Here is a 27,844-nt window from a genome sequence, read left to right on the forward strand (position 1 = left end):
AAGGTTCTATGGGAATGGGCAGCTATAATACATTTACAATAATAATAACCTGGGCACTTCGGCAATTTTGAAATCAGAGCAAATTTTCCTTCTAGGAAATTTTCATTAAAAAGTGCGATTTCCCAGCATGTGTTCTTTTTGGTAAGACGGTGGATGACAATTAATAGTAAATAAGGCTGGTACTGGTGGATTCGCAATATAAATTAAGCTTGTCATATTTTCTGCACTGCTTTAACAAAAAAAAAATCCAGCTTCATTACTTAATTTTAATTGGGATCTCTGCTGTTAATCATGCCTGAGAAATTAAAATCAGACCTCGAATTTGTATCCTTAGAACGCAAAGCTAATTAATTTCCTCTGTGCCTGGAGGTGGTGGTAGAAGGTGGAAATGTTTATGTAGTCCTCACTGACTGGATTAATACATGAAATGAAAAGCTCTCATTTTTACATAAACATTGAGATTGCATAAATAGGCAGATAAATTTTTTGCAAGGGGAGAGGAGGAGGAGGAGGAAAAATTCTGATAAAAGTGAGAGCCTACTCTTTTTATCAGATTTCCCTGCCTGTTTTGAGCAATTCAAAGCTAAATGAATTCCCAGATATGTGTGTTACTCTGCAGACAAATTGTATGTTACACTAAAACAAAAAGCGATTCTCTGGCAGCGGATATGCCGCACAAGGTTTAAATCCATGTTCTTGCATAGACAGAAGGATGTCAAATGTTTAGTGGTGCCAGGAATCCAGAGTCCTGAAAGAAGTATTAAATTGGGAATATGGCACCCATACCCTTGTCTGTATGAGAGAGTAGGGAGAGGGCTTTATTGATCCCCCCCCTCATTTGCAGCAGAGGGTGGGATGATGTTGGGATGCAGCTGGCTCCATTCCCTTTGTGTTGCCTTGAGAGCTTTAGGAACCGCCTATCCATAGCACGTGAGATTTGAAAGATGGAAATAATGTAGAGGCTTAACAATGGTGCTCCACCTGCTCCTTTAATCTCCCAGGACTGGCTTGCCTATACAGCCTGCTCCCCAACTATAGTAATCACCAGACTAGATCAGGACCCAGTTTTTATAGGAAAATCATTGGCTGATTATAGATCAGTTTAGCCAGGTGTTAAATGCAGATGAAGTACAGAGACAGAATTCCCGCAAGCAAATATTGATTGCAATGGAAGTGGATTAAAGCTTCAGGACACCCAAATTTGCTTTACTTTGTACCCTGTAATGCACCATATTCTTATCAGAAGTGCTTTATTTTTTATCTTCTATCTAGAAGCACTCTGTAGCAAGGGCTATGTCTCTGTTCACCAATCAAATCCTAGAGGAGGTCAGTTCCATGATTCACCAAACACAGCAGGGATGGAAAAACCAGCTCCTCCTGGGTATAGCTGAACCACAACTTTTGGAACCAATGGCCATTTATTGTAGTGACTGGGGCTGCTGGTAGTTGGAATTCAGGAACTTTGAGGTTTCTCGCTCCAGGAAAACAGTAACAGGCAGTTGTAACTTCTGCCAAGATGCTATATTGATGTAAATACAATAATGGGGAAAAAAGCCCAAGCAGAAACATCATTTGAATGAATAAATATTGCAGGTTAGTAAAACTGTGATCCAGATGTTCTTGAACTGCAAGTCCCTTATTCCTGACTGTTGGTCATACAGGTTAGGTAGGGCTGATAATAACTGCAGCCCCCTAATTTCAGATGGGACTTCATGTAGTTCAAGACTTAAGTGTATCTCAAACTTCAGATAGACTTCATGTAATCCAATCCTTGTATATCTCAAAATGAGGACAGTGGCGTGCTGCTTACAGTTAGCTTTTTTTTTTTTATAGACGATACTGACAAAGGCTAAATGAATTCCCAGTGACATCTCATAAACATCACAGCAGGTAAGCTGTAGGCTGCAATTAAGATAAATAGCTTAAAGAAGATACACTGACTGGAAGGTAAGAATTATCTCCTCTATGGCACATTCACATGACATGTCTGGCACTACTTGGTATGAGTAAGATTTCTGCCAAAAACAAAACAAAACCCTGAAAACTGGAGGTAGCCAGGCTAGTGGGTATCCTAAACACTTCCAGATTTACCCATTTATCCTAGTTAATAAAATAAAACAAAATCTATTTCCTGGTCTACTTTCAGGAAATGAAAAAGAGACAATTGAGAGAAAAAATGTTGCAAAGCATGTTTCTGCCAGATGCAAAGGGGAAGGGCATTATAATTGTGTTCATGACATACAATTAAATGTCAAGTGCCCACAACATAATTTAAGGGATTGTGAAAACCCAGCCTGCCTTGGGTAAATTGGACTAAGCTAACCATGAGTAAAAACATCGAATAAAAGATCCAGAATTACATGCATGGTAGAATATTGATTTAAGGAGGTCAAAGTGCAGAGGTGAAAACCCATAAAGACACATGTTGAATCTAATACTAAATTATATTAAGCCCCACTGATTTAAATGAAGCAGTAAAGCGGGTGTTCTCTTCTACTCAAAACATCAGGGTCTTTAATATGCTTAACAGCTATTCGATTTAAGTTTAAAGAGATTTGTTTTGGACGATGGATTTTGCATATTTCTTTTTTGAATGGGTTTCATCACTTGGAAACCTGATGTCTCCAATTTAATGTCCACCAAAAGTGGACTTTGGAATAATACTCTTGGAGCCTTGCAGGTCTATTGTGTGATTCTTGTCTTCCTGGTGATGAGAATTATAGTAAAATGGGAGAGTTTTTGATTGTGTGTCTTTTGCTGCCCTCTGGTGCTCTAGCCAAATAACAGAGTGAATATGTTGAGTTCAATTGGGAGAAACTTGGGAGAAGAGAACATTTGTAGCTCGGGATTGAAGTGTGGAGTCCTTGGTGCTCTCTGGGTTTGGTTGCTTTCTTGCAGACATTTCATTATACCCAGATTAGATAACATCATCAGTACTTATGTGCTGATCAGAGCATTGATGATGTTATCTAGTTTGGTAATAAAACGTCTGCAAGAAAACCTCCATGTTCAGAGAGCACAAAGACCCCACAATTGAGGGGAAAAACTTGTGTTAGTTTTTTAAAAAATTAGAAATTATACGTTTATATCATTGCAAATACAAAGGATATTCCCAACATCATGCACAGCAGAATTATAATCCTGACCAAAAATAAAAATAGGAAAGCTGTTTCTTCCAAGTGAACCAGCAGACACTGCTCCAGAAGTTGTAATATTGTTTCTTTTCCAGTTACCACATCTGCTGTGATTGTCATTGTGGTTCCAGTGACACAACTGCTCCTTCTGCCATCTGTTGCCTTTGTTGTTGTTACACAAAACCAGGGCAAGGCCATCCAGGAGGGACTTTTTAAGTAGCAAGTGTTTCATGAATGTCTGAGTCAATCTAGCAGTTCAATGAGTAGCTATTTGCGTGCAGAATGTTTGCTGGCAGCCTCCTCACTCCCCCTGACCTTGGAATTCTTCCCCTCCCTCTGATGTTTTCTTCTCCAGGGCCTTTTGATAATTATGTAATAATTTAATACAATGCTGGGATTTTTTTTTTTAGCTTTCCTACTGCTGCTTTTGTTCTGCTTTATGGTTCTTTCTATCTGGACTATAGAGCTATAATGTTTTAAATATATGTGCTGTAATAGATTTGAGATTAATCATTTTGACTGTTACTGTAACCTACTTTAGAATTCAAAGGAAACAATAGACCAATATTTCACACTAATATAAATAAATGAAGCTCTTGTGTTAAAGTTTGAGAAGCCGTGTTTGGCATGAGGGAAAGGACAGCATCCTAAAGAGAGAAGTTTGGCAGCCACTTTAAAACACTGACTAAACCTTCATGGATTGCAGCTCACTTCATCAGATGCATTAAGCACAGTATTTCACAGGACAAGAAGGCTGTAATATACAGCTACCTTCCTTGAACCCAACACTCTTCAGAGGGCTGATAATAGAATAGAATAGAATAGAATAGAATAGAATAGAATAGAATAGAATAGAATAGAATAGAATAGAATAGAATAGAATAGTAATACAATTAGAATAGGGATAGGGATAGGGATAGGGATAGGGATAGGGATAGGAATAGGAATAGGAATAGGAATAGGAATAGGAATAGAATTCTTTATTGGCCAAGTGTGATTGGATACACAAGGAATTTGTCTTCGATGCATAGATTATGCAAATTGAAATTCCAAATATACAGAGGGATGCAGACTGAATAAAAACCCACAGTATTTGACTGTAGTGCTATTTTCTTCTTCATTACTTGGAGGAAACATTGTGACTTAATTTGCCTTAAGGCAGGCATTGCCAAAAGGATAACCAACTTTTCTTTTTAGCCATCTGGAAAAACATAGCATTAAGCTATCTCATAGTTTATCAGAGGGCCCTCTATCTTTAAATAGAGGAAATGCAAGCTTTTGCATACCAATAGAAAATAGGTGCCTTGATTACATTTTAATAGCATCAGGATGGTTTCATTTGCATTTCTGCCTGAGGTGCATAAAGATCTTGGTTACTCACTAAATTGAGATAATCTTTAGAGCAGTGGTCACCAAATGGTGGTCCATGAGAAAATTTTGGTGGTCCACAGAAAAATTATTTGCATTTTTTATGCTGCACTAAATACTATTTATCTTTTTAAAAAATTCATATTGGTGGTCCGCAGGATTTAAAATTATGGATTTAGTGGTCCCTGAGGTCCAAAAGTTGGGTGACCCCTGCTTTAGAGGAACCTCTGTCTATTTCCCTAGTTCCATTTCCTTTATTGTGTTTTTATCTTGTTGTATTTCTGTTTGTTTTGCACTGAGAGATGCTCAGATTTTTCTGGAGTCCGGAAATTAGATTACATAATAAACCAAGATCGGCATATTTAGCTACCTAGAGGAAGAACCCTCCATCTACATAAGAATAAGTCAAGTGCTCCCAAGTGGACAGGGCAGTACTATCATTCTGCAAATGTGAGTGGATTAATTACTTGGAGATGTTGTGAAACTATGCCCAGGTTCCCCACCTCCAAGATTTGCATAGCTCTGAGTCTGCTGACTTATTAGAAAATATTAAAAACCTGGTTCTTTCCTAAGGTTGAAAGGATGGAGTGTTTTGGGAAATCTGGGTTTGTGTTTTTTGCACTTCCTTGGTGGAGGGGATAATTATTTTTAATCTACCATGGTGTCTTTTATTGCACTTTTTAATGTTTTTATATGCAGATTTTTGTTTGTATGCCTAGTTACACCCCCAATTATTTGATTCAGGTAGAAAAAAGAAAATATAGGGTAACGTGTACATTATGTATGTACTTGATGGCTTAACACAATCAAAAAGCACAGAGGTCAACAGCTACATCTTTCATTAGTGTTGCTTCAAATAGCTACATTTAAAAGGGCTGTTCTTCCTAAAATGTTAGTTTCGTTTCAAATCTACTTCGTTTTCTACCACTAGGTTTCATAGATTAAAAGAGAATTTTTATACATTAAAAATCTAGGTTTAGGGAAACCAAATAATTAAAAAAAAGCATTAGAGATGCCATCTTTGAAACAATGTTTTGATACCTTTCAATTAAGATAACTTAATTAGGAGTTAACATGTTTAATGGATACAAATTTGTTAGCATTTGAATACTTAGCAGGGTAGTACCACTCCTATTATTAAGAAATTACCATCTCAAATTTTACTGAAAGCTTATTACAGACGTTTGGAAAACTAAAATATAATCTGATTTTTCTTCCAATCAATGACTGCTCCCTTTTTAAGCATGCAGATGTTCTGACTCAGAACAACAAAGAGGAACATAGAGGATTTTATAAATATTAACCTGTGATTATAAACTCTTTCACAACTCAATATATTTAGTGAAATATTTGATTAAAACCTAAATTGGTTTCCAGTAACTCAAGTCAATGTAAATCACCTTAAATTACTATTAACAGCATATGGATTATATATGTTTTTAAAAGCACTTCTCTTCAATACTATCTAAAATTCTTACACAAAGGAAAGCAAATTCTCCTGAAAGTCTTTAAAAACATGGGGTGAAAATTTGGGGTTGTCTTTGTTGCATTCATATTTTACAGTATTTGCTACTTTTAAATGTTATGAACAAAACATCAAATACTAGAGGGGTGTATGTATACATTTGGCCCTATGGTCACATATAATACACATGCATATGATCAGTCCACTCTGGCATATTTATTGGAAAGCAAATCATGCCGATTTCCAAAATGAAAAGATTTGGGGTTGAAACGGGGAGAACACACAGACATCGTAGGTTTATAGAGGGATCACAGCTGAATGGAGGAAAATTAACTTTGCAACAAAATGCCCACAGTAGACTCTTCTATAGACTTTGAACCGTTATTTTTTTTCGCTACACCCGAATTTTAAAAGATGGCTTGTTGAAGTAGCCATAATGACCTGCTTCACCCATCATCGCACTATGCCAAAAACAAAGAAACCACACCACGGTTTAATGCATCGTTAAAACGCAGCCAATGTTTAACTTAATGAATGGCAGTTTCTCCCCTGCAAGCACGGAAGGTTTAGAAGCGGGACTGCATTTTTAGGATACCGTCGGCAAAAAGAAGCTACGAGCCCTCTTGAAAACAACCGGCAAGCTGCCTAAAAGCAGGTCCCCGCATTTTCCCCGACTTCTTGATCTTGCGCTGTTGCTGCTTCAGAACGATCCGATTTTTTAAGGCACGTGAACCAGAGGGCTTCGATTTCAGGCAGCGCTTCCCTCTCCCATTCACATCTTTAGGATTGTAGAATTAACTCATTTGGCTTAGATGGGTTTATAGATTCGGACCGCTTATTGAGAGGTTCGAAGAGCCGGGGGAGCGGGGTCGGCGTGCTCAGCCACAAAAGGGAAAAGACAATCGGGGAGAATCCGAGCACATGGCCGAAAGAAACTCGCTGCGCATTTTTATTCGGGATTTAAATTTCACATACGTTCGTCCGGCGTCCACGCCCAAAGCAAGACACGTGCGGCGCAAACCGAAGCCAAGCCAGGCTTAAGTTTTAGCGCAAGAACCTCCGACGTCTTTTTTTCTTCCTCCGCCCGAGAAGCAAAACAAGGGCGGGCGCGCGCGCGCGGAGTCGGGGAAGGCGCGCGCTTTACACTCAGTTGTATGTTTGGAACCCACGCGGCTTCTCCATTCTAGCCGCTCGCACTTTTCATGAATGGGAGCGAGAAGTCGGCAAGGCGCACGCGCCTCCCTGCCCCGGGCCAATCAGAAGCGGCGGCTCTAAGGCCAGTGTTTTGGTCACGTGGGCGTTTGTAGTCGCGGCGTCCTCCCGGCTCTAGTCGGGCGGGCTCTTTTTTATCGCTCGGCCCGCCCGCCTTGCGGTACCCACCCTTTTCCTCTCCTCTCCCCCCTCCCCTCCGCTGCTACTACTACTACTACCCTTCTTTCCACCCCCCCGGGGGCCCCAGCGCTCTCGGTTGGCCTCGGAGCCGCTGTTGGGCAATGCCGTTCGTGCGCTACCGAAAGGTCGTGATCCTGGGATACCGCTCGGTCGGTGAGTGGCGCTCTGCCCGGCCGGAGGAGGGGTGGTGGTTGTCCGCTGGGCGGGCACCACGTGGCAAGAGGTGCCGGGCGGCTGCTCTCTTGCCAACGGGCTCCCGGAGAGTCGGGCGCAGGGCCGGGAGGACCCGGGCGTGGACTGGGGAGAGTTGGTGGAAGTTCGGGCGGGGAACAAAGTGAGCGCTGTGGAAAAGGGAGCCGGGCGGGCGCGGGCTTTGGGCACACGCCGAAGCGATGCCTGGGAGGAAAGAGGGTGGGGTGGGGTGGGGGGGCGAGCGAGGGGAAGGGCGGCGGGGGTTTGCGCCGTTCCTTGAGCTCAGCAAGTCTGGAAGGGGTTGCCCGGCGGAGAGGCGGGAGCGGGGCGGGAGTTTGCAGGCGAGGGCGATGGATGGATGGATGGATGGATGGGAGCCGGGCGAGCGCCAAGAACGCCGGGGAGATTCCCACCTTTGGTTGCCCCGGTTGCTGGGCGCGGCGCGAAGAGCAACGGGTTGCGCGTGTGAAGTCGCGGAAGATACTAAGCCGGAGGCAACCCTCGCACCTTGGGAGTGGGATCCGGATGCGGCGACTTTGGAGCGGTCTTATTGTTGTCTGGTTGAACTGCGAAGGGGTGGGGGCTCTGGTTGCAAGGGGAGTAATAAAAAGAGTACTGTGCATATCCGAGCATCCATATTTTGGCCGCCACAATAGGGCGTGCTCTTTTGATTTCAAAGAGGTGATTCGGAGACGTTGAAGCCTAGATCGGATAAACCCTGATTAACTTGGCTCTTCTAAATTGCCCAGAATTAATAATACTCGTGGAAAGATCCGGTCAAGTAGGCAATACAGCTCTCTGATGAAATGATACTCTCTGACTTAGGTATAGGTTTAAGTATATATAGGCTATGCTCCCTTGCTTGGTGGATTTCCTGTCTCTGAGCTTGAACTTTATATATAGATAATTTATATCTCTCTGCCGCCCTTGTGCGGATCAGTTGTTAAAAAGGTGGAAATTTGCCTGATGAAAAAGTAGGGGAGAGGTGTAAAAGGTTCCTGACAAAGCCACCGCTGCCCTGCTTTGCATTCTTGGAGAAACCTATAGATAAAGACTTTGGGGGAGGGAGTGGAATTAATTGGGAGGAATGTGACTGAACAATGCACATGCTTGTATCCAGTGCTGCTCTTCTTATTAATGAACAACTTATTTTTAAACATCTCTAGAGATAGATTTTCTGCTCTTCGGGCCAAGGTTTAGCATTAGTAGCACATGAGTAGGCAAAACTTGTAAGTAGTGGGCAGCTATTTCCTGACCTTTACTAGTTTGTCCTCAGGGAGCTATTTGTGCCTACCCAATTCCCAACCCATCTGATCTCCTTCCCCTGAAGAGAAATGCAAGGAGTCACCCGGGCTATGTTTTCTATTAATCCATGTGCAGTGGGAGGAAATGAGCAGAGGACAAAGGTTATTCATGGGTGTCTGGATAGTGAAATCATTTGTTTCCTTGGATTAATTTTGCAACAGCTTTTCCCCCCTTTTTAAGTGATTATGTGAAAGAGTCATCTGGGTACCTCTAGTATGAAAAGGTGCTTGAAAAGGAGATTTTTGCCCCTCCTGCCCTAATGGATGCCTAACTTATGGACCCTGTTAAAAAGTGATGTGTATATTGAGCTGTAATGTATACACTTGGTTGATTAATCAACCATCTGTGCCTTCTTTGAACAGATCATAACGGGGACTGAGATATCAGAACTGCTGTTGTGAGTTATTGCAAAAGAAAACACTTCACATTTGGGCTAAGAATTTGAATTGCAAACATATTTAATTGTACATTGGCCCTTTCTGAGGATGCTGTCATGTTTTTGCTAGTTATGTGTATAAGCAGAGATTGATGGAATAAGTATACATCAACTATTGTATGTCTATGTCATGTTTGCTACAGGAGCCCAGGGTAGGCCCCCCCCTTTTAAAATAATTTTGTGAAATAAGGTCAGTCTGGAAGACAATATCTGGGTTAAAATAATTCAATAAAGTTCATACCTAAGAAAAAAAATCTCAATTCTTTCTAACTTATAATAATAACATTACTATGCTTATTCTCAAATTTTAGGCAACTCATTAATCGTTACTGCAACTGAAAAAAAATGCAAGAGCACAGCATCGTAGCTTGCTGCAGAGTGTAGAGATTTAAAATAATGCACTGATATCCTAAAAGGAAGCTTATAATATAAATACTAAGTTTGGTATGGTTAGCTAGAAATTGAATACTCTGATTTCTTTGTATTTTGTACATGCTCCACACATTAAGATGTGCATCTGAGCCAAGTAGCTTAATATGGTAGAGGAACAGGTTGCCAAGAGCAACATTCTAAATTCAGCTGTTGTGAATCTTCCTAAACAGTTCCTTGGCTAAGTGTGACTAAGCTTTGAAAATATACTTGTCTTCTCCTGATGGTCTCTTGGTATCTACAGCTGGAAACTGTTGGCTAAATTACAGTGATGGATAGCAAAACTGTGATCAGCTGTTAGGAGTAGGGAGAGCTGCTGATTTGATTGAGAAGAGGGGCATTGGAATGAATGGCGGTAGAAAAGCCCCCACGGTTATTTCCTGGAAACATTCCCTTAGTGGCTATCCAAACAGACAGGGCTGCTTTAAATGAGTCACAAATAAGTTTATGCTCCTTTGGCTTCTGCAGACCTCTAAATCAAATCTGAAGGGCTTGTACTTGTATACAACAATGACACTGAGGAAGTAATATTGGGATTTACTTTCTTCCTCATCCTTAACCATAAATATAGTCTGAAGACTTATGAATTATGAATGTGTCCTTTGTTGCTAATGTTTTTTTAAAAAAATCCTGATCCATTGCAGTTCATGAGCAGACATTGGATCTTCACCATTACAACCTTATTTAGGTAGAACATTAATTGTCAGAGCTATTTTGTTTCGTGGATTTGCTAGCTGAGGATAAAGCAAAGTTAAGATAGTTTGTGGTTTAATATCAGATCCTAGCTGTGGTCTTGTGTGAACTAGGATATCATGGTAAGAGAAACCAGGAGGCTGAATTTAGTCCCACCTTAGGCATGAAAGCTGGCTGGGTGACTTGGGCCAGCCATATTCTCTCAATTTAACCCACCTCACAGGATTGTTGTGAGCAAAATAGGAGAAGGAAGAAGTATTAGGAATGTTTGTTGCCTTGGGTTACTTATAAAAGAATAAATGCCTGATAAAAATCTAATAAACAATACCATATAGTGAATTCAGTTGTATTTATTAATCTGGGATTTGAATTTAGCATGCTACATAAACCTGACCTACCTGTATTCACTATGGTGTGTCCAAAACTAATTTTCCAGTGAGAGAGCAGCACAGACTGCTTAGGTATATTCAAATACAATACTGGTATGCAGCACTGTACACAGTGGTGGGTTGCTACCAGTTCGCCCCGGTTTGGGTGAACCAGTAGTAGTGGCAGCGGGAGGCTCCGCCCACCCACCTGGATGTCATCAAATACACTCTGCGCATGCGCAGAAGCGAACGGGTAGCAAAGGTAAGTGAAACCCACCACTGACTGTACAGTAGGGTACTTATTTATTACCAAAGAGAGATCAATATTCGAAATATACCCAAGCATATCTCAAAACTGTTCAACATATCCTTCATACTTATTTTGATGTTAAATCTTCCAAGATTGAAGTTCCAAATATAATTCATGATATGACAGGATAGTTTAAGTGCTTCCTAAGAGAAATTAGAGGGGAGGATGTTATCAGTCAAAAAATGTATCATTATACCCTGTTTCCCCTAAAATAAGACATCCCCTGATAATAAGCCCAATCGGGCTTTTGAGCACATGCACTAAAATTAAACCCCCCCCCCGAAAATAAGCCCTCCCTGAAAATATTTAAATGCATGCGCAGCAGGTCCCTGCCATTTCCTCTGGTTTCCTTCACGTGCCCCAAAATAATAAGACATCCCCGAAAATAAGACCAAGCGCTTATTTCGGGATTCAAAAAAATATAAGACAGGGTCTTATTTTCGGGGAAACACGGTAGATGGTATGAAATTTCAAGTCACTGTGATATTGATGGCTTGCCATTGGAAAAAGAAATTCCTTACCTTCATTGGGTTGATACAGTACAATTATAAGACACAGCTCTATCTTTGATTAAGTTTACTGTAATTTTTTTTTTGCTATGTTGTGAGCCAACCTGAGTCATTGAAGGATGGGTAGCATGCGTGTTTAATAAGATTTAAAAATCAAATTTAAATTTATTTAGAGTATCAGAAATGAGAAAAGCCCAGAGGTTTGACTGCAGAACTACTATTACTGTAGTTGTCCCAAGTATTGTATTCCAGTAGTGTAACTTAGGCCCAGGAGAAGGAATCACAGTACTTAAAGAATGATAATCAGAAGTCTCTTGTCATTCAGATAATCCCAATATTTTATTTTATTTTATTTTATTTTGAATTTGTATACCGCCCTTCTCCCTGAGGACTCAGGGCGGTGAACAGCCAAGTAAAAACATCAAATACAAATATTAAAATACAGTTAAAAATATATATATAAATTTGGCCCCATTAATTAAAACGATAAACAAAACAAAAACACTTAAAAAGAATTGTTCCAATAGTTCCAGATTGGTCACCACTTGAACACTCTTGGGGCCCATTTTATCAGATGCAGGCAGTTTGTATCATTTAATAGGTAAAATTGTGTTTATTCCTGTCCTCACTCCTTCACACTTCTGATTTTAAACAATGGGACCACAAAGTCATGAAATTCAAAAGCTGTAGGGTGCAGAGCGAACATGCTTCTAGTAGAGATTTTTTATTTTTTTTTAAAAAAAAGCCTATTCATGGCAGACCCTCAAATCTGGTATGGAATGTAAACAATGTTTTATTTAATTCTCCCTTTTGGGTATGTTAATCTTAATACTTGCAGTTTTATCCTGTTACCCTGAACAGGGCAGTTTTAATTGCTGTGATCAGGGTGATATAAATGTTTTCTATTGTTTTAAATTATATTCTTCATCGCCAATAAATCTCCACAGCAATAATTCCTTTTGCCATCTTTTCTCTTCAGGTAAGACATCTCTTGCTCACCAGTTCATTGATGGGGAATTTCTGGAATGCTATGACCCCACTGTGGAAAGCAGTAAGTGTGCTATTGCTCTGCTTTTAATAGATATATGTCTCTCCTCTTCTTTACTGGGAAGAAAATATATTGGAGAGAGGTGTAAGGCTTGATCAATAATAATGTTGGCTTATGTAACCTCGATTCCATGCCAAGGAAAGCTGTATTGGCAAGTTTAAAGAAAAGATATTCATGTTAGTGTTGTGTTTGCTTGAAAGGAAGATGACCCTGATCCCCAAAGGGTTAATAAACAGGGAGAAATACACATATCCTCTGTATGCCTCACTTCCGTTCCTTCTTACCTTACTATTGTCATCTCCAGCTAAATCCAATCCTCAAGATTCCTTCTCCCAGTAAATGGTTCCAGCATACTTAATATGCATATGTACAGATACAGATATACTGTACATGCATATTTATATCTGTCAGCATCTGTTCTCCATAAATGAAAGCCGGGATTCAAAATAAGTATAGATACAGTGAATTAACAATTCTTTAATTGTTTATAAAATAAGATGTCCCAATTATAAAGTTGATTGTGGGATCTCCTTCCAGCTGAGACCGTAAACGAAGTAAAACATCCTGAGATGGGATAAGAGAAGAGATATAGTGGTTTGGCAAAGGGAAGGGGAAAAATGCATATGAGTGGAGATGAAAGGAAAACCAGTGGTAGTGAACAAGAGAAAAGAAAAAATGAGAAGCTCTGTTTATGTCTTAAACAATGGAACCCCTCCCAAGGTTTTATATTCAAACTATGTATACTACTTATATCCGGGCTTTTCAGCACCAGAGTCTGTAGCCACTTATACCGCTACCCATTCATACCACATCTTCCTTCTATTGATTGCAGGAAATTTTCCTGGTCTGTCTTGCAATTCGCAAGACAGAAGTTTCCAGAGCTGCAGGTTCTGCAGATGATGAGTTCATGATGTTTTGACGTGGTTAAAGCAAAAAATATGTTTAGAGCATTTAAGAATGATGGAGATGCTTTTTTTATTTTTGGTCTTTCCAATCTCCCTTAAGAATACCCAACCATCTCAGAATGCCGCATAATACTGTAATGGCAACTGTTATCATATTCCATGACTGTTCCTATTACAATTAGAAATTGTGATTCATACTATTAAAGTAACTTTCCATAACTGGATGCCTTCCAGATGTGTTGGAAGTATAGATCTCAGATTTCCAGGTGGCTGGGACTATGGAAGGGAGACTTGGGGAAGACCATGATGGGATATTTAAAAGGAGGGCAGCTTTTGTTTAGTCATTCAGACATTATTTCATTGAGCAGGAATTACTGTCTGGGCCTGTATCCGTTAACTTGGAAGTAAGCAGAGTGAACTTAGTGGCCTAGGACAGCCGATGTATGCTCAGTAAGATGTCCTCAAAAGAGAGATCAAAATGCATTCTCTTAATCTTTGGGGACAGTCTGGTACTGATCACTGAGAAATAGCACATGTTCTATCCTTTTATTCTTCTGCCAAGTAGAGGTGAAATCTACTTACCTTCCTCACCGGTTCGGAAGTGCACGCGCCATTCGCAGTTGCTCTGCTCGAGCGCATGCGTGTGGACCCTCTGCGCATGCGCAAACCCTTTGGTACATGCACAGAGAGTAAAAAAACAGGTTACTTCCTGGTTAAAACCAGGAAGTAACAACAACCAGGCAGGCAGGTGGAGCCTCGCGCTGCCATTGCTACTGGGTCTCCGAACCACCCGCCGCCATTGCTACCAGTTCGGCCTAACTGGTCTGAACCGGTAGCATTTCGCCCCTGCTGCCAAACCCCCCTGCATCTTCCAGATGTTTAAGTTCTTAGAGTCCAGTACATAGGAAAGAAGAACCTTTTCTCTTCCTGCCCGATCAAAACAATTTTGAGCAGAGTCAAACATAAAATTACAGACATGTTGACTTAAGCACAGTTCTGAGTATGAACTAATTTTGATTGCTGAGACTAAAAAATCAGAAAAAAAATAAGTCTTTTTGGAGCAGAGTTTTAAAACATTTCTGAGTATTTGTTTTCTTTCGATTAACAAAGATTCAGTAGTACCTCTGCACTCATTTCCTGCTTTGCCACAAACCTTTTCCCCTGCACACCAGTCCTTTCCTGTTTTTGTAGGGGGTTGCCCTTCCCGCCCATTTTATTCAAAGAACAAATTTAGGTGGTTAGAAAGCAGGTTTGCTTATAAATCTGTTGTTCTGTCTGCAGAAATAGTTAATTTAGTTTCTCGAGGCTTAAGGCAACAATCACACGTGGAAAGGGGAAGGTTTAACTAATGAAAGCGTTTACTGGAGCACAGCTAATTTAGCAATAAATTGTTAAAAGAGTCGTTGCGTGTATACATTTGCCCAATAATTTCTCATAAATTGAACATTATTTATACATATACATTATATCAGGGATATAGTAAAAGCATTCTTCAGTTCCATTAGCTGCTTCTCCACTGAATAGAGCACCACATTGTAATTTTGTTCCTCTGCTTCCTATAAACAATACATTTACCCAAGTTTGCAATACCTGTTGCATTACAGTAGCTCCTCCAAACCCTTGTGTATGTCACTCAAGCTCCTTTAATTTTAATTAAATGGAACACCCTCTGGCGTCTGGAGGTGCTAGACAATTGCCCCATCATTTCACTGTGCCACCAGAATGTGTGGACCTTCTTCCTTGCCGATATAAATTCTTACAGCTGACAAATTGTCATGTCGGTTTCTGCTGAAGATTTATTGCAATTGCTTCGCCAATTTTGGAAACATCAGCTACAACTAAACGTAGCTGATTTCTACCATACTTTGCAAACAATAACTGCAGGACAATTGCTTTGGCAGGTAAAACAGCAAGAAGTATTAACAAAACACTCTTAATTGCTGTTTGTTTGTTTGTTTGTTTATTTGCTTGCTTGCTGTCTTTTGAGTGCCTCTGTTGGATGAGAGATTTCCTTCCAATGGGCCTCATTGGAAGAAAGTGCTGCTAGCTTCCCCCAGTCTGATATTGGTTGTAGAAAACAGAATCAGCGCAGACCTTGGGGAAGGAAAAAGCTGTCAAGCCTACAGGTAGTCTTCGACTTATGACCAAAATTGGGACTGGAATCTCAACTGTTGAGTGAAGTGGTCATTAAGTGAGACATTCATGTGACCATTTCACTCAACCGCAATCATAGCTCTCCCAGTTGTGGTTGTAAAGTGGAGCAGAGGGTTCCCTCAAGAACTGGAGGAGGCCCTGGTGACCCCAACCTGTTCCCTGACCCACAAGACCCTGGAAGAATCAGCCAATTACAAGATACAAGACTCATCAAATTGTGAAAAACTGCTATGAAGCAAGAGAGACTTCCACCGGTTACGGCCTCATTAGTGTACAAAGGTTTTCCATGGGCTGGGAGACTTTGGCTGGTTACCAGGGTGTGCTGGTATGTGCAAAGATGCCACAGACCAGGCTGGCTTTAGGACCCAGCAATGTGCGTAAATTGCTCCACTTAAATTTGTGTTGTTCTCTAAGTGCTGTTGCGTGCACGCAGATGATGCTAGGCACAACCCTCCTCCAAAAGCCATCTCATGCTATTCTGCAACTGGGTGCCATTCTTGCAATTATTTGGAAAGCTCTTCCAATTTACACAGGTTGCTTGGACCTGTAACTCTACAAAGCATTCCAAGTGTAACTGAGTGGAGAGAGTGATCTTAAGTCCCATTTCTGCAACCTAAAGGAGAAGTTCAGCTTCCCTTCGTGCACGGAAGGGAACCCCTTCTGCCAGGTGCAGAAATGGAGCTACAATCTTCATGATTTAAGGATATCGGCTCCCCTCGTCTGGCAGTTCTTGCATCTAATCCCCAGGGAGTTCTCTCAGCAGGTGGCAGCAGCTTATAACCTCCTCTGCTGGCTTCTCCATTGACCTTTTGGGGAAGCCAGCAGGGAAGATTGTAAATGATGATCACATGATTGTGGATGGCAACCGGCCATAAGTGCGAACAGGTCACCAAGTGCTTGAAATGTGGTCGTGTGACCGTAAGTAGGATAAGTATAACATTTTATGATAGAAGTCCCTTTATAAAGCAACCCTCCTGAGGCCATCATAACTTCAAACAATTGTTAACCAATCAAGGAACCACCAAGAACACTCCCACCAACATTGATAGGGTAAACTGCTAGTAGGCAAAAATGAGAACAAACACCACTCCCTTCTAGCACTGATGATGTTACCTAGTTTGGTAATGGAACATCTGAGAGAAAACCACCACGCTCAGAGAGCACCAAGGACCCCACAGATTGCTAAACAACTGATCATAAGTCAAGGACTACCTGTAGTTCAAGGCCAAGACTGGCTCTGACCGAAGAAAAAACAGAGACAACAAAATCAAAATGACTCGAGTGCAGAGAAACTCAGGATGTTGCTGGATTTTAGGAAGGAATCTGAAAGGCTCAAGTAACATCTGTATCATCTACTTTCTTCCTTCTCTTTTGTTTTAAGCTTACAACAAAATGTTGATGGTGGGAAAAGATGAATTCCACTTGCAGCTTGTGGACACTGCGGGACAGGTAATTTCTTTTTTTTCCCCATCATTTCACATACAAATGGGAGTATGGCCTTCTCTGCCCATCATCTGTCACAAGAGATAAAACGGCTTGCATCTTAATGTGCCGGCTTGGGAGTTGTAGTTGGGGTGGGTGGTGGATGATGTCTCTTTAGGGTTCATCAATCTGAACTTCGCTAATGTCCCTTGAGTGTCAAGAAATCACCCCAGAGCTTCAATATCCGCTGACTTAAAACTCCGCTTTCACAAACTACTTATTCAGAAAAGCATATATGCACTCGGCATTAGAAATGATCTGTTCCTGAATTAAAAATTCCCCCTAGTTGGTATCTTTCACCGATCTCATAGAGCAGCGGAACCCAATTTTTTTTGGCCCTAGAGACTGGTTTTGTGGAAGACAATTTTTTCCGTGCACTGGGAGGGAGGGAGATGGTTTCGGTTTCGCTTGCTTGCCCACCATTCACTTATAGCTGTGCACCCCAATTCCTAACAGGGATTGAGGGCCCTGTCATAGAGTGATAGAGACTTTTCTTCTGGGTTTTTTTTTTTTTTTTTTTGTCCAGGATGAATACACGATCTTGCCTCACTCGTTTATCATTGGCATCCATGGCTACGTGCTGGTCTATTCTGTCACTTCTCTCAGAAGGTAAGAGGGCACAGATAGAGCCTGATTACAAGGCAGTTGGACAATGAGGTCCTGATGAAAACAAGGGAATTGCCCAGTGGTGGGTTGCTCCCGATTCGGTCTGGTTCTATAGAACCGGCAGTAAAACTGGTGGGAGGCTCCGCCCACCCGCCATGACGTCATCATGGGTGATCTGCGCATGCGCAGAAGTGCGCGCACTCCCGTTGCAAACCGGTAGTAAAGATAAGTAGAACCCACCCCTGGAATTGCCTGAATTCTGTAAGGGTCTTGAAACAATGAAGTCCTTCCCTTAATACAGATAGTCCTTGGTTTATAACCATTGGTTTAGTGATTGTTCAAAATTACAAGGGCACTGAAAAAAGTGACTTATGACCATTTTTCACACTCATGACATCCCCATAGTCAGATGATCAAAATTTGGGCTCTTGGCAACTAGCATGTATTTATGATGATTGCAGTGCCCCGTGGTCATGGGATCACCCTTTGTGACCTCCTGACAAACAAACTTGATGGGGGAAGCCAAATGCATTCAACAACCGTGTTACTAACTTAACAACTCTGGCAAGAAGTCGTAAAATGGGTCGAAACTCATTTAACAACTATCTTGCTTAGCAACGGGAATTTTGGGCCCAGTTGTCGTGAGTTGAAGACTACCTGTATTTGCAAGACCACAAAAATGGGTTTGGGAAAGACATTAAAGGCTTGGAACAATAGCCTTATTAGTCTCTCTAAGCCCTGGTTTGTCTTAACTGGAATATTGTCTTCATATACCATCCTGTCTTGTTTTTGAGTCACCTTGAAATGCTTGTTTAGCATTTTGTTTTGTATTCTTCTAATCAAAAGCATTCAGATACACACTATATTTTTCTGGTGAATGGCTTCCTATCTTTAAGGGGCATTTTGGGGATAATGTTTTAAAACGTTTTTTAACAATCCTTGGCTCACACTAAAGATAGAATCTTCTTTCTTGCCTTTCCCAGTTTTCAGGTGGTGAAGTCTCTGCACAGCAAGTTACACGAAAGCAGAGGGAAGACAAGGTAAACATTAACATGGCAGGTCAGGAAGGAATGCAACACTTAGGGCAAGATGTTCAAGCATATTACTAGGGAACTCTTGCCTGAAAGGATGGGGTAGGGAAGGGTTCAGTGGCTTACCATATCTGTGTAAACATTGGGAAATGTTAATCAGTGTACTCCAAATTCTCTCCCAGAAATAGATTCCATACTGAACAACATTAGTACAATAAGCCACCTCTATCTAAATGATGACACTTTTTAGGATTACAAAAAAACCACAAAGGTTTTGCCTAGAATGTAGTGATACCAATAGATAACTGGATTCCTCTGAGCATGTTTAGACAGCATTTCTCTCTCTGGTGCAGGGGTGTCAAACTCGCGTCGTCACGGCATCGTCACTTGATATATCAGCACTTTCCCCCCCCCTCGCTAAACCGGGCGGGGGTGGGGCCAGCACATGACACAACCAGCCTGTGGGCCGCGAGTTTGACAGCTCTGTGCTAGTGTTTCAGAACCTCTGCAAATTGCAGATGCATGAACTTCAACTTCCAAAATTCCCCAGGCAGCCTGCTAGCTGGGGAATTCTGGGAGCTAAAGTCTGCATGTCTTATAACGTGCAGAGGTTGTGAAACATTAAACCAGGGAGTAAGCGTAGAACATGTAACATGACGGGTGTATTTTTTAAAAGTATTTTCATTTAAGGTATAGGAAAGGATTTATTGGAAAATGCAGGTTTTCCTCAATTTACAATCATTTAGTTTAAATGTCTGAGGAGATTCTCAGTCATCCAGGTGCTGGTTGTCCCAAAGGTGCTTTTTCAAGAGGCAACTGGACTTTCTGGTTTTTCTTTGAAGACTTTTCACTTCTCATCCAAGAGCTGAAGAAGCTTCTTGGATGAGAAGCGAAACTTCTTCAAAGAAAAACCATAAAGTCCAGTTGCCTCTTGAAAAAAAGCATCTTTGGGACAATCATTCATTTAGTGACAGTTTGATGTTACAACTGGACTGGAACAAGTGACTTACAATCTGTTCTTGCCCCTGTTGCAGCATCTCCACACGATCAGAATTAGGGCACTTGGCAACCTGCATATGTATTTTAAGATGGTTGCAATGTCCTGGGTCCATGTGATCCCCGTTTGTGACTTTCTGAGGCTGCCTCTGATAAGCATAGGAGGGTTGTGGGGAGCCGGATTTGCTTAATGACCGTGTGATTAATTTAACAATAGGAGTGATTCATTTAACCACTTTGGCTAAAAAGTCACAAAATCTGGTGCAACTCAGTTAACAACAGCCTTGGTTAGCAACAGAAATTTGGGCTCCAATTGTGGTAGTAAGCCGAGGACTACCTATACCTTCAATTGCAGCTCCATGCAAGGAAAGGTATACCTGCGACCAAAAATTCAGAACTATCCCAGCCAAAGGCAGAATTGTTGCGTTAAGTTACAAGCAAACGACCCCCCTTAGATAGAACTATGGAAATTGTGGGTGAAGCAGGATGACTTCTCTGTTTAGTATTACAAGAAGCAACTTTTAGAAATGTTCTTCCTTTGTTTGGCAGGATGCCTGTAGTGCTTGTTGGCAATAAAGCTGATCTGTCATTAGAAAGGTAAGAACTTTTGTCTATTGCTTAAGAAATGATAGCTGAGAAATAAGAATAGAGATAGCTTCAGTCTCTTTAAAAGATTGGCTGTAATCACAGAGTCATTTTTCTTTCTATAAAGGAGTCTGAGCTTTAGAATCACAGCAGACAGCCTCTCTGGCTGGAAGAATTTTGGAAGTTTTGGAGCACGCTTGCAAAATAATTGCAATGCACAGGAACGGGGGTGGGGTGATTTAGTTTTAGTTACTTATTCCTAAATGGGCTTCCTTCTTACATTCCCTCACCTCTAATCTCTCCTGGCATTTTTTTAAAAGCAAGCTTAGAACAAAGGTTGTCACTGCCTTCTCTCAGGATGTGCTTTGATTTCCTTATAATCTTTTTCTCAAATTAGTTTTCACATACTTTCTTTCGACTGACATTCCTGGGTAGAAATGTTTTCTCTCTGCTTTTATGAATAGCACACTGTATGTACCAATGGCTGCATCCACATTCCTGCCATTCCAAAGAAGAATTTTATCTTAATTGGCCCCTTCTGTAAATAATAATAAACTCTGATGGATCGTGCTTTAGGGATAGGGCTGTGTGTTTCTGAAAAGTTTATCTACATCAAATCTTGACTCTAGAGAAAAAAATTAGATATATTGTTTTTTTAAATTTTTGTTTTATTCAGAGAGTTAAAGTAAACTACAAACTAAAAAAAAGAAAAATAAATTTTAACAAAACAAAAATAGTCAAAATATTAAAAAGAAAATATGCATTAAAAAGGCAGAAACACACACATGCATTATGTATATTACCCACTCTAGTAGAATACTGATAAATATATTGCAACAATATTAGTTTCCCCCATCCCTTAGGAAGGAAGCCCAAAATGTATAAACTTCTACATTTATTTGCAACCAATTTGACCTGTCATCTATCTGCTATGTATAAAAACAAACTGGTTAACAGGTGAACCAATAGCAAAGTTAAACTTCAAAGCCCTCTGTTAACAATCTGTTATTGTATTTAACTCTCAGTGGCTTCTTATCTACCATAAATCACCACAATCACTATCTCTGCATTGTTTTTAACTCAATTCTTATGGATGTTTGAAAATTAGCATTGAGTGAAAGACTAGGACTTGGGTATTTACAAACTCCCTTATGCTGAGTAGAAAATAGCGTAGGGAAGTCCTGCTGTAGTGTTGATCTGTTACGATCTTTATGCCGCGATTCTTTTTAATTAAATTTTAACAAACAATATCAGGTAACTAAAAAGGTAAAAGTAAAGGTTTCCCCTGGCTAGTCATTTCTGACTCTAGGGGGTAGGACTCATCTCCGTTTCCTAGCCGAGGGAGCCAGCATTTGTTCTGTCCCCGTCTCACACACGCACATAAACAGATAGCCAGGGGTTAAATAAAACTGGCAGACAACAAATTCTTCCGATAAGAGAATTGGCAGCAACCCAGTAGCTGCTTGCCAAGAACTTTACTCAGAGGGAGGGGTTGTTCCTCCGACAGATAAACCCAAACAAGATACACACAGTTCAAGAATTGTCAAATCCAGTCCGTATTAAATCCAAGGCAGATAACGTTGTTTCAAAGATACAATGTGACTCGCTAGTACTTTGTTTTGTCCGTCACAGAGTCTGAATGGCCACCTCACCCCCTTTTATCCCCTGTGGGGTGTGATCCAGTGACTCAGCCTAATCTCTGGCACGCCTCTTCTTCTGCTGTGCGCGCCTGTCTCTCCGACGCTGGCGTGGATCCAGCCAAGACTTATCTCCGTAACTGTCCGACTGCGAGGAGATACCTGGCTCCTGGCCAATCTCTTCTCCTTCAGGAGACACCTGAGGCATTGCCAGAGAGGAGGGTCCTGGAGAGGGAGGCCTGGCCAACTCCTCTCCTTCATGTTCGGAGCCTTCTCCTTCCGATAACACAGGCTCAGGTAACGGAGCCACAACAGCACTGTCCAAAGACACTTCCATGGTCATGTCACCAACATGACTGGGGCACAGATGTTAACATAAATCCAGGATACATATAGAGAAGAAAACAAGCAAGGAAAAAATACAGAAAATACAAAAGAAATCTACTGCAATGAGAATAAAGAGACAGCTATTGTACATGTGCAAATTTCCTATATACTGTATATCAGATTATAACCTACTGCTATTGTGGTTATAATATATATGTCCATAAAAATTATAGAGTTGTCTAGCGAGATGGGCACCATACAAGTTTGATAAATAAATAGGAAAAAAAACAACAACCCGAAGTTGACTGCAATATGACAGTATCCCGTCTTGGTGAGGTTTTGTTTTTTAATTACTCCTTTATTTTTAGTCGTCAGGTAAAGACGGATGAAGGCCGGAAACTTGCTGATTCATGGGGTGCTGTGTTCTTGGAATCCTCAGCAAAAGAAAACCAGGTATGACTCTGATTTCACATAAATTAAAGGGATGGGGAATAAGATCTAAAAGCCATTTTATTATATTCTTTAGTAATTATTTCGCCAATCAAAGCTCCTCTAATGGAGAAAGGAGTGAGATTGCTCTTCATTTGTCTCCTTAAAATAGGAGGGAAACTTAAGACTTTTGCTGTACCAAAATAGTACAGCAATAGAGTACCAGTCAATGTGACAAGGGGTCAGCAATGTTACGACTATTGTGGTTAAGGCACCAGGCTAGAAACTGGGAGATGGTGAGTTCTAATCCTGCCTTTGCCATGAAAGCCGGTTGGGTGACTTTGGGCCAGTCACTCTCTCTCAACCCAACTTACCTCACAGTGTTGTTGTTATGGGGAAAACAAGAGAAGGGAGTCCCAAAGGTGCTTTTTTAAAGAGGCAGCTGGACTTTCTTGTTTGGACTGGACCACTTCATAAATGCATGGCACAACAGAGGAGAACAAACCCCTCAGGACAAGATTCAGCAGTCCGTTTGCATTTAAAAGACAAAGGCCACTCTCTTGAAGACAGCAAAGTATACATTTTGGACAGAGAGGACCGCTGGTTTGAAAGAATGGTCAAAGAGGCCATCTGTGTCAAAATTGAACAGCCCTCTCTCAACATATCTATCTCCAGTCTACAACACAGTTCTTTTCAACAGTTCCAGGAAGGCTTCACACCTTCACACCCATTTGCATTATTCAGATGACCCTGAGGACACAGATAGCCTCAAAGACTCTCTAAAAGAATGGAAATGACCAGCTGTCTGCAAGGAGTATAAATCCTTCCATTCCCCACTATCCAGTCAGAACTGAAGAAGCTTCTTGGAAGAGAAGCGAAAGGTCTTCAAAGAAAAACCAAAAAGTCCAGTTGCCTCTTGAAAAAAGCACTTTTGGGACAACCATGACCTGGATGACTGAGAATCTCCAGAGACAGGAGGAGGGAGGTATGCTGGATATGTTTGCCACCTTAAGTTATTGGTAAAAACAACAAAGACGGGATACAAATAAATAAAAAGTTCTCTGCTGCTTCTTAAACCCAGTTGTAAACTTTTCTTTTGGAGTGACTCTGACACCATCTTTCTTCCCTGCAGATGACTCAAGGTATCTTCACAAAGGTCATTGAAGAAATTGATCGTGTGGACAATTCCTATGGTGAACAGCGCAATTGCACCATAATGTGATGCTGCTTTCCTCCATCTGATGCTGCTCAGGCAGTGGACAGGTGGGGGTAAAGCACAGACCCAGGCCAATTCAGGGCAGGTGTTGTGGCTACCTAGAACCCTGGTCAGCAGGCTTGAACCAACTTACGGGTAACTCACACACAGATACAATTATACCTCATCACTGGTCCTCCATGGGAGGCGGCCATGTTTTGCACATTAGTTTGCTGGAAGCAATCCATGTATGTATTTCCTGTACATATATGTATGTATGTGTGTGTGTGTGTGTGTAACGTATTGCCAAATGTTTACAGAAATGGGAGCCACAATAGGATCTAGTTATGATTTGTTATATAGGGACTCGTCTGTGTATTTATAACAGAATTTACAATCAGCTCACCTGTTTACAAAAGGAACTGTTCACAACTCAATGTAACAGAGAGGCAGCTGAATGTAACATTTTCCGAGTGGGATCTGCTAAAGAACCAGTACTTTTGTTTTGATAGTTTTGTTTTGGTGATCGCTGAGCCTTGGACCCAGATGCGTACGTCAGTTTTCAGTTGTAGCTCTTGCAACACGTGGCCTTATTTTTTTTAATCAGGGTGAAATTTCATGCCGCAGCCTGGATCCAAAGTTGGGTTTTTCTTTGCTAGAAATCAATGTGGCTGAGGTCTTAGCAGTGCTTAGTCAACTTTTCTTTGGTTATATGTAAATAAATATAAACTTAATTAAGAACGATATTTTTTGTGGAGGACGAGAGAACCTTTCATTACATTTCAGTGCGTTAAACACTGTCCTAATTGCATTGAGCCTCTTTGTATAGCAGCTATCTAATTTGGCTTAATAGTATATATATTTTAAAAAAGCAATACAAAATGGATGCGCCCAAGCTTAACAAATGCTTCTATGTCTTGCCTGTAATTGTGGCCTCTTTTTGGAGGCTTTATGAAATGCTGCAAAGGAGTTTGTAAGGTGGTAGCTGTAAAAGGGACTGTAAAAGTTGCAGCAGCGTTTCTCAAAACTTGGCATCATTAAGATGGGGAATTTTGCAGTTGAAAAACACACATCTTAAAATTGCCAAGTTTGAGAAATGCTGAGTTACAGGATAGAATTATATATTTCATTGTTCTTTGGTGGGGAAAAACTGGAAAGGGAGGCAGCTTTCATGAATATTTCTCTATAAAATCCTGTGAAATGCTGCATGATCATGCTGAGGGTGCAGAAGCAAAGCTAAGAAGGAGCAATTTGAGCTGAAACTCAACAGTTTTTGACTTCCCTTTTGTGAAGCTGCCTTTTGCCTTGAATAAGGCATGTTAGCTTAATATTGTGACATACATACACAGGTGTATGTGTTTGTGTAGATAGATATATAAGAATGAAAAAAAGAAGCTTTTTAAGTGGTTTCTTGTTGTCTAAGACAGGAGTCTCCAACCTTGGCAATTTTAAGACTGGAAGATTTCAACTCCCAGAATTCCCCAGCTGGCTGGGGAATTCTGGGAGTTGAAGTCCGCCAGGCTTAAAGTTGCCAAGGTTGGAGACCCCTGGTCTAGGAAATGGCCAGTCTCTCTGTTGATCACATGCTTAGTCTGAGCCTAAACAGCATCCCTATGATTTTCCTTTGGTGTCTTTGGTTGACTCGGGCACATTGAAGCACTGCATTGAATGCTGGGAATGGGATTCCAGATGAAACTGAGCTTTGGACACTGAAGGGAATGAGGGTGCCTAAGCTTCATGGACTGCAGGGTGGTGAGCCTTTGGAAACGAGCTCTCCAGTGAAGCACAATAAACTTTAATCTAGAAAAAGTGGGGAGAGAATTGCTTTGATGTTGCACAAGGTTACGTGCATCTTAGCAGCCATAGTCTGATCAAAAGCACATCTTATATTTTCATAGTTCTTCCTGCCAAAAAGCTGGCACTCTGTGCTGAGGGGACTTGAACCTTTGGCCATCCTCACCTTTTTCTGCAGTCCCTACAAAGCTATTTTCCGGATGAATTTTTTTTTAAAAAATTTGTTGTGCCAGTGCATATGTTCGTTTCGGTGATGCTGTTTTTCGGAAAAGCTTCTGCCTTTTAAAGAATGCAAGGCCACTAGGAATGCTTTTATGTATTCAGAATGAAATTGGATGCATGGATAGGGAAAGGAAAGGATGGATATGAGATTATTGTTGAAAATCCCGGTTTGGGAGGAATAGTCTCCTTGTACATTATCTTCCGTTGTAAAAATTGCTTTTTTGAATGAGTGCTTTGAGCCAATAGATTTATTGCTCTCAGAATGAATCCACCTGATCCCTATACTTGGTAGGTGGCCATTTCATAAGGAATTTCTTTTGCATTTTATTGGGACTTTCAGGAATTACTGTTTCTGTGTGTTGTTGCTCCATTTGTACAGTGCTGACTATTTTCCCCAGATCTTGTTTTGTATTCTAAAAACCTTAACTTCAGATTTCTTCCCTTCTCCTGTTATTGCTAGCCCTAGAGGGAAATGTATGCAACTTTGTCCACATCTTTGTTGTCTCCTGATTCTTTTTCGACAGACTACAGCTAGGGTTGAAATATCTCACCTATCTTATTCTCTGGATCCTGCAGCGTTTCCCCCATTAAACCAGATGGTGATGTAGTATCTCAGCAAACCCCTGTATTATTGTATTATACATATTATTGGATAGAAAAGTAGCAATCTGGCTGCCAGTTTAAGTAGGAAGAGAGTCGTGGATTTCCATGCCAAAATATCTCAAATCGCATTGCAATAAACTAAAATAAATTGGCAAATTCTCTTCATGGAACAGAGAGAAGGCACTTCTTGGCCAGATTTAGGATTTCTAATTAAAAGTGAACTTTCCAAACGAGGCTTCGTTTTCCAGGAGCTGAGTTTTGAGCTTAATTTTCCTTGCACCCATGAAGCCTTGCTTTCAAATTGTGAGTCAGCTAAGGAGAGGGATGGGAGGTAAGCAATAAGCAGGGTAAGGGGGGGGGGAAACGGGTGTTACCAAATCCAGGTTCTGCCATTCAGAATGTTGGCCAGCTTTGCCAGCCAGCAGCTTTCTCAAGGATTTGGATGCTGAGGGCTTATTTCCAGCAATATCACCCACTTGGAAAGTGTAGTTCAGGGCCCAGAGGAGATGTTTAAAATAGTTCAGGCTGCCTCTATAAGCTCACTTAGTTGTGGAGTGCTTCCATTGCCCGTTTGAAGAGGTGTATGGTACAACTCCGTTACGCAAGTTACATGGTTGCTTGCCTTCTTTGGAGGAAGCCCTGAACGGGGTGAACTTCAGCCTCTTTATCTGCCCTAGAAACTAGTGTTACAAAGCTGTCATGCTTTTGAATGCCAGTTCCCTTGGGGCCGTTTTAATGAAGAAAATGTAGAGTATGTTTCCTATGAAATAACTGTTAATGCTAGCTGTGAATTACAGCGTTATCAGCAAACCTGAAATTTACACAGTTGGGAAAGGCTGTGTCACATGGGTATCTATACCTCTTTCACTGCCATGTCCTGTATACTTGTGATTAACAGGAGTGCATCGTACAAGATTGAATTTGATAAATCCACGTGTTTCTGAATCTAGTCAGTTTTGTGTCAGTGAAAGGCAGCCTTGTAGGTGTTCTTATGACTGGTAAGATATAGCTCTTCAAATGGCTGCCATGCAGGCCTGCTCAGTTCCCTGGCCCAATCGGAGTTACTGTACGATGTGGTCTAGCATCTCTTTCTGTAAAGGTGGAACTATATTTTTGTTTTGCAAATCAGTATGAGGCTTAGGTTGCATTGTAAGAAGCATTCTGGAAATAAAGATGATGCCAGAGCTTGTGTCTTGCTTTACACCGTGTCAGCTTTCCATTTTACCTTG

The 27,844-nt window shown here is 41.0% G+C and overlaps 1 protein-coding gene across 2 annotated transcripts; it reads left to right on the top strand.

The window, feature by feature from the left end:
- Positions 1-7,250: 7,250 nt before the first annotated feature.
- Positions 7,251-27,816, top strand: RHEBL1 (RHEB like 1). 2 transcript variants are annotated; one of them, XR_004590538.3, is made up of 9 exons: positions 7,251-7,512; positions 12,581-12,652; positions 17,090-17,157; positions 17,717-17,799; positions 18,780-18,836; positions 20,373-20,420; positions 22,741-22,825; positions 23,934-25,409; positions 25,533-27,816. XR_004590538.3 is itself a non-coding variant. In XM_034412563.3 (8 exons), exons 1-8 carry the CDS (start codon positions 7,461-7,463, stop codon positions 24,021-24,023), a joined length of 555 nt encoding a protein of 184 aa, XP_034268454.1. In that variant the 5' UTR covers positions 7,275-7,460; the 3' UTR covers positions 24,024-27,816. The 2 variants fall into 2 exon arrangements, 1 of the variants encoding a protein (XP_034268454.1); XM_034412563.3 differs by having other exon boundaries at positions 7,275-7,512; positions 23,934-27,816.
- The last annotated feature ends 28 nt before the right edge of the window (positions 27,817-27,844 follow it).

Source organism: Pantherophis guttatus, chromosome 2 (genome assembly GCF_059756535.1).
Source record: "Pantherophis guttatus breed Tessera chromosome 2, ASM5975653v1, whole genome shotgun sequence".
NCBI classification, from domain to species: domain Eukaryota; kingdom Metazoa; phylum Chordata; class Lepidosauria; order Squamata; family Colubridae; genus Pantherophis; species Pantherophis guttatus.